This window comes from Diabrotica virgifera, chromosome 2 (assembly GCF_917563875.1).
Source record: "Diabrotica virgifera virgifera chromosome 2, PGI_DIABVI_V3a".
Classification (NCBI taxonomy): Eukaryota; Metazoa; Arthropoda; class Insecta; order Coleoptera; family Chrysomelidae; genus Diabrotica; species Diabrotica virgifera.
The window spans coordinates 4,262,167-4,269,686 of NC_065444.1; the positions used below are offsets into that span (position 1 = coordinate 4,262,167).

The 7,520-nt window shown below is 33.3% G+C and overlaps 1 protein-coding gene across 1 annotated transcript in view; it reads right to left on the minus strand.

The window, feature by feature from the left end:
- Positions 1–1,626, minus strand: part of LOC114330121 (hepatoma-derived growth factor-related protein 2) — a 32,715-nt gene extending 31,089 nt beyond the window's left edge. Inside the window, exons 1-2 of the mRNA XM_028279431.2 lie at positions 1,403–1,626; positions 1,294–1,349 (exon numbers count right to left, since the gene is read on the minus strand). Of these exons, the coding sequence (XP_028135232.1) occupies positions 1,294–1,349; positions 1,403–1,477 (131 nt within the window). The 5' untranslated portion in view covers positions 1,478–1,626. The remainder of the gene's footprint in view (positions 1–1,293; positions 1,350–1,402) is intronic.
- Positions 1,627–7,520: the final 5,894 nt, after the last annotated feature.

Sequence of the window (7,520 nt, forward strand, 5' to 3'; positions counted from 1 at the left end):
GGTAAAAAGTCGTAACTCCCAATATCATACAGCAAGTAGGTAATTTCGTAACAATACTAATATCCAGCAATAGATTTCCATTTATGTAGTCTAATATACCAATAATGTTGAATTCAACGTAATGGAAGTAAAAAATTTTTTATAGTTTATTGACTAGTCTGTATGTTTTGCGCTTTCTTGTAAATGTGTCATTATGGATATACAACTGTTTACCTCAACGGTACAGATATAATATCTACTCTTCCTATGAGGTCAGGGAGTATACATTGATTGAAGACTCTTGTTCATAGGTATTGGGGTATTTTCTGTTCTTTAGAATATAAGAGTTTTCCGAATGGAATGATACCCAAGCCAATCTTATTCTTCTCTAACTAATGCTTACTACAGTTTAATTTAAAAATACATCTAGGTATAGTAGAACCTCGATTATCCCTCAGGGCACCGGACCAAGGGTATGACGGATAATCGAAAAGACGGTTAACAGAACATTAAAAAAAATATAAATTCATAGTACAACTCTCAAATTTCATTTGTATGGTTTGTTTGACAACATAAGAGGTATTTGTGTTCGTACAATCAAATCAATTTAAAATATTCTGAAATCTGTGTTTGTTTTACTGTTGCTTCACATTTGCGACAGCTGAATTTCTTAATCGGCATAAGATCATGCAATCTACTTTATTGGCTTCTTCTTGTTGAGAATACCACTCGATGAATTATTACATATGCGATGCAGCTTCTCTAGATTATTTAAGCAAATCTTTGTTAGTTACAATAGGTTCATCAATATAGCTACAGTCAAATTCCAAGCTGTGTCAGCTTCTGAATCTGTTTGGTCCACCTTTGTTGTCATTTCAATGATTTCTTTATCTGTCAGCAATGGATAGCCCTTTGTGTCCTCATCACAAATCAAATTAGCTTTTTTTTATTTTTTTTTGCATTAAAATTATTGCTAATGTAGTCAATACAACTTTTGTATGTACCCTGACGGTTAACAGAGGTGACGGTTAATGGAGAGACGGTTAATCGAGGTTCCACTGTAATTTAAAAATAATGTAACAATGTAGACAGGTGAAGCATACCTACATATAAATTACATATTGCTTTCACTTTCTTATGCTACAGTAGTTTTTAATGCATCAGCAGCTTCACTATCCAAATTACTGAAGGTGTGATAAAGGTCTTAACACTGTATCCAAGGAGATTCCTAACACAACTTTTTTTTGTTTATTAGATTGGGATAATTGTCAATAGGAAGCCGCATTGGTATATTTTAAGAAATGGAATACTTACGTTTCACCAGTGCCATAAAACAAGACATTGAACTTTTTTCCAGCTTCGGAGACAATCTAAAATGACCCCTTATGATTAATTTATTCGAAAATAATTTTTATTTACTTACGCGTGCTGGCCATACTGGATATCCTTTAACTTTGGCGAAGATTTTATCGCCGACTTTAAAGTTGGGCCTCTTCATAATTACGATATTTTTATTATCAAGATGTAACTTTAATTAACCTAGAATGCGCGAAGCATTCAAATCAAAAGCAGAAAAAAAAACTTATTTCTTCATAAATCTGCCTAAACAACTAACAAACGCTTATCTTACAATGGCGCCTATTTTTTGGCAACTGACAGAAAACAATCTGAGCGTCAGTGTCTGCGCAGATTATAAAGATGCAGGTTTAGCAATTTACCAAAATACGCTACAGGGACGGCTTCCCTCTTTTTATGTATTCATAAAGACAACTCCTCAGTAATTGAAGACCTTGGGACCAGAAAGGGATATGCCACCAAACAATACTTTGGAGAAAATAGGTATCATTTTAAACTTATTTTCAAATCCTGAAATCCAATTTTTACATTTTTCTCGGAAGTAAGGCCCGTAATCGTTTGGAAATATGTTATTAAATACACAATAAAAGTAACACAAATATTTATTTAACGGTTTTGAGCTTTTGAATATTTTTTGAAAAAAATATGAGGCTTATGTCCTTTTGTATAAAAACTTATATTCTAAAAATGAACATCAAATTCAGCAATAAAATAATTTAGTTGTCAATATTTTCAATAGCTGAAAAGGGGTCCAAATGTTCAGTGTCTTCCAGTGGTTCATTATTCTCAGTATCTGGTAGAATCTGTTGGCAAGCACCAATTTCTGTCTACACTGTTTTGTGCAACCGCAAGGTGCACCTAATTTTTTTGGTTCTATTTTCTTCCCTTTTGTATTTATATATTAGTAACCTATATTTCTTTTAGTCTTGTGCTTAATGTTTTTATGTAGTTGGCTATTCATCTAGAAGGCGCTTTCTTTTCTGGAGTTGGCAAGACATCTGGAGAAATCTATGGGGTATAAACCTAAACCTATTCATTTTCCTACAATAAAGTAAGTATTTTACTAAAAAGGGATAAGCCCCAAAAAACCTTTAGAACAATCCTAATATTTTTAGGTTTGAAAAATATAACATAAGGGGACAAGCCACACGTTTAATAAACAAACCGTTCCTAAGTTTATGTTTTAGGAATCGCTGCTACTTGCGCATACTGTATAGTCTTTGACATCTTCGCTTTCATTTAAAAACGGATCTTAGTCACTGTGTTCAGAATCAAATTCAGAAACGTCTATTTTCCATTTACATGCACGGGAATGTTCCGCCGCCATGTTGATTACTACTGTGGCTTGTCTCCTTCTGTTGCAATATAAAGTTATGGTGACATAACGGGACTTACTACAGCGGCGCCATCTATGAGAAATTAGCTGCAATTTTCTGTTTGGGACATTAATATGGCCTTAAAGTGTGCGATTTCTACTTTAACTCATTTTTGACGAAATTGTGGCTTGTCCCCTTCTGGTCCCAAGGTCTTCAATTAGATCAGATAGAATGAAAAATGAGGTATCGAATGAAAGCTTATAACCCAAGAATGGTATTAAAGGTAAAAAATTTGACCTAGGACTTCCGATTTTAGAGTTGAAACCGGGAGTACTGTTTTAAAGCCGCAGAAATAGTACAAGCGTTATATTTTTCGATGCGCCTTGGTAAGACGAGCACAAATATTATATGCTTTCGATTTCATGCCTGTATCTTCTTCCATCTGTCTGTCTGCGAATGTAACTCCTCCGTTATTGAAATAGATATAATGACAAATGAGATGTAGAATGGGATCTTCTAATCCAAAGATGGTATTAGAGGTGAGAAATTTGACCTCGTTTTTAGAGTTGCAACCGAAACTACTGTTTTAAAATCGCCGAAATAGTACAAGCGATATATTACTCGACGCACTTTAGCAAGACGAGAACAAATACATACTTCCGGTTTCATGTCTGTCTATACGTTCGTCTGTCCGTCTGCGGATATAATTCCTACGTTATTCGATAGAATGACAATGAGGCGTCGAGTGAGGGCTTTTAACACAGGGATGGTATTATAGGTGAGAAGTTTAACCTCGGACTTTCGATTGCAAAGTTGCAATTGGAAGATCTATTTTAAAGTTTCCGAAATAGAACAAGCGAAAAAAATCTCATTATCTTTAGAAATATTTGTTCCGCATTTTTTTTCATGCTTTTCTCTACAGTGTGATTTTTCTATCCACTTCAGGTGATTTTCATATTTCAATGTTTTTGTTGCTTCTTCTATTTTTTCCTCGTTTATTGAGTTTTTTTGTTATCTTCCAATATTGCTTTTCAGTATCTAGGTAATGCCATAGCTTCCTCAAAGTGCTTTTTTTCATCTTTTTACTATTTGTTATTCTCCATAATAGGTATATATTTTTTTCATGCTTGTATTTTATGTTTTTGTGTTCTTATCGTCTTCAGGGTCCTGTAGCTTTTGGTTACTTTTGCTATCTTGTTCCATTTAATCTCCGAATTTTTCGCAATTGTCTCTCTTTGTTGTTATTACAATATTTTTACCTTTTTTCTTTCGTTTTTATCTTTCAGATATTGTTTTCATGCTTTTTTCTCTTTTATCTGCTTTTTATTTTTTCGGATGAATTTTTTTACTTGTTCGACATTCATCTAATAGTAGATTTTCTAGTCGTTCCATAGTTTATTTATATCATTATTACCTTCTATTTTAATATTCATGGTTCTTCCAAGTTTTTCGTTTACTTTCTTCTCAATTTTTTTGCCATTTCTTTGTTTATACGTTTTTGTCGTCTGTTTTAATCGGTTTTTACTTTTTTGTACTAGGTTTTTCCTTATTTTTTGCTTGTATCTTAGTTCTTATTCTTGTTGTATAGACATGATCATCTTTTTTTTTCAATTTGCCTCCAGTATGTTGCCATTCATCGTTTTCGTAGTCTTTCTATTGGGGAACCGTCTTTCGCTGTCCTTACTACTCTATTTGTTGTGATTCGGCTTATGTGGTCATTCCTTTCTCTCTTGTTTCTTACCTAGTTATTAACGTTCACCACCTTGCATCTCTGTCGTATATCTGTATTTCTAGCTCTGTCCCATAGTGTCTTACCATTGATTTTTCGAAGGGTTTTCATCTCCGCTGTTTCTAGCAATCTTTTTGTTTTCTCTCTGCCAGGTCGTGTTTCTGCCGCGTATGTCATTGGTCTGATGACTGTTTTGTAAATTCTGCCTTTCATTTCTTTTCCGATATTTTTAATTCTCCGGGGGACATCCATAAACTACGTCGTTGAGAAGGGGGAGGGTGGATTGCTTATTTCGACGAATTACGACAGGGGGTGGGGGGTACGAGTGCACATTCGACGTCGTTTAATATATTGGTATATTTAAATTTGTCGGTATTGTCTCTATAAATATAATTTTTTACTAGCTTTTACCAGCATTAAAGTATCAGATATTCATATAAAAACGTATAGTTTTTGAAATGAAATTGAAAATAAAACAAAATGTTTACGAATAAATACACCTTTGTTAAAATTAGAAAGAATTCTCTTATAGATACTTTTATCGCATACATTTCGTTTTTATCAGTCACAGTCTTAGAATAATATTAGGTAGCACTTTTGTACAGGACAACAAACAATAAGACATTGTTCTTTGGGTTTAAACAAGCGCTTCTATATATACAGAACAACGTCTGGAAGCAAACAATATTAAATTGTTAATTCATTTATGTGCTGCATACTGTGTGTGAAAAAATAATTCTGAAAGAATGAATGGAAATAAAATATTGTGTTCTATTTAGTTAGTAAGTCGTATTTATACTTAGAGAAGATTTATACGCAAAATCTTGGTCCAATGCTATTTAAATGCATTCATTTTTTTCGAATACTCAGAAAACTAATAAAAATTTAAACGCAGATTGAGAGATTACAGTATTACCGAGAGCCAAAAGTTTCTGAAAACATCTATAATGTTTATTTTAATAAGTTACAGGGATAAAAAAAGAGAATATTTAGTCTGATTTTTAAATTCACAAATTTCATTCATTTGACAAAGTGTGGCATGACGGATTATATCATAAAATGAGATGCTACTTACCAAAACAATATTCTGAACTACTAGAATCATATATATCCGACAGATACTTTCGAGTTAAAAATGAGGAAGCATATTCTGAATTAAGAGAAATTAAAGCTGGAGTTCCACAAGGAAGTGTCCTGGGGCCAGTGCTATACCTGCTCTATACCAGTGATATTCCATCATTAGAACCTAACACAATTGCGACATTTGCAGACGACACATGCATTCTAGCAGTCGGACAAAACCACGAGGAAGCAGCAACCATGCTACAGAATTCTGTTGAACAAATTAACATCTGGACCAGGCGATGGCGTATCAAATTAAATGAAACAAAATCTGTTCATGTCAATTTTACTAACAAAAGAGAACAACCTATCCCAGTTAGTATAAATAGAAACCAAATACCTTATGCAAATAAGGCAAAATATTTGGGTATGACATTAGATTCCAAGCTACGTTGGAAAGCGCATATTAAGAAAAAAAAGGAAGAATTAGAAATCAAGTTCAGAAAGATGTACTGGTTGATGGGAAAAAAATCCACTCTGTCTACTTATAACAAATTGTTATTGTATAAGCAAGTCCTTAAACCGATATGGACATATGGGATACAGCTATGGGGCTGTACAAAAGAAAGTAACATCCAAATTATACAACGATATCAGAATAAAGTATTAAGGAACATCGTCAAAGCTCGATGGTACTTCAGAAACTGTGATCTTCATCGAGACCTCCAGATGGATACGGTTATAAGCAGAGCAAAGTGCGGCTAAAGTGTACACGTTAGCTAGTAGTACTGTAATGTATTAGAGCCTAAGGAATATTGTTAAATATGACCTTAGATAAGTTTTTATAATATTTTGTATATAGAACTAACTTGATTATTGATCATAGTAATGATCAGATAGCAATAATCATAAGATTCCTGTTGGAGTTTTATTAAATAAAAAAAAATTCATTCAAAAGAAACCTTTTGTTTATTCTAAGGGACTTTCAGCCCTCGGTAATAATGTAATATTTCATTCTGCGTTTATATTTACCAAATATATTTATTAGTTTTCGCATGATTCGAAAAAAGAATGAATTTAAATAGCATTGGACCAAGATTTTGCGTCTACCCCCTTAATTTTTCTTGTTATAATACATTCGCAAATAAAGTTTCAAGGTTGATTAAAAAAAAACAGAAATAACATTGAATTTTTTTAAATCACTGAAAGGGGGGTCGTGAACTGCAATGACGACGTCGACATGGGGGGGGGGGGGGTTCGTGTGTAAACGACGAATTACGACGGAGGGGGGAGGGTATTAAAAAGTTCAAAACATTTTTTACGACGTAGTTTATGGATGCCCCCTTAGTGACTACCATATAATGTTTGCTTTCTAATTCGGGTCCTCTGATTTTTGTATCCATTACTTTTATTCTATCATTGCTTTCAACTATTAGTAACGAGCGATCCACAATTATTGGGATCAAAGCTATCTGTGCAAAAAATTACGTATGTCATGTTTTAAATTGTAAGACCGCCGGAGTGTGACGTCACGGATAACTGCGGCTATATTCAGTGTTGTTATGATCACTTTTCCAAACAAAGAATAAATATTGAAAACACGTTGAAAAGATACCCAATCTCAAGACCTTTTAATTCGTATAAAGTTAAAATTTTGCTTTCTCTGCTACTTTTTATGTTCAATTATAGTGTTTTTTAAGTTGACGTACGGACACTGACAAGTATTTGTCAAAGTTGACGTAAACTGGAAAGTATATCTGAATTAATAATAGACATGCACTGTATAGCTATCCCTGTCGTTCAGAGCCACCTATGGTGACAATAATTTTGGATCACACGTTATATAGTTAATTATGGATTTTGCATTTCGATTTCTCTAGTATACACATGGATTTCTTTGTGTTTAAAAAATGTATTACTTATTGACACATTGCACAAAGTGCAAAATCTTCTTCCATTGCTATTTCTGGTCATTTCTCCAAATGAGTCGATATGTCTCGTGTAGGTAACATTTTTTATTGACCCTAACTTTTATTCTGTTTATAGAAAGAATTAAATAAATAAATAAAAGGCTAATG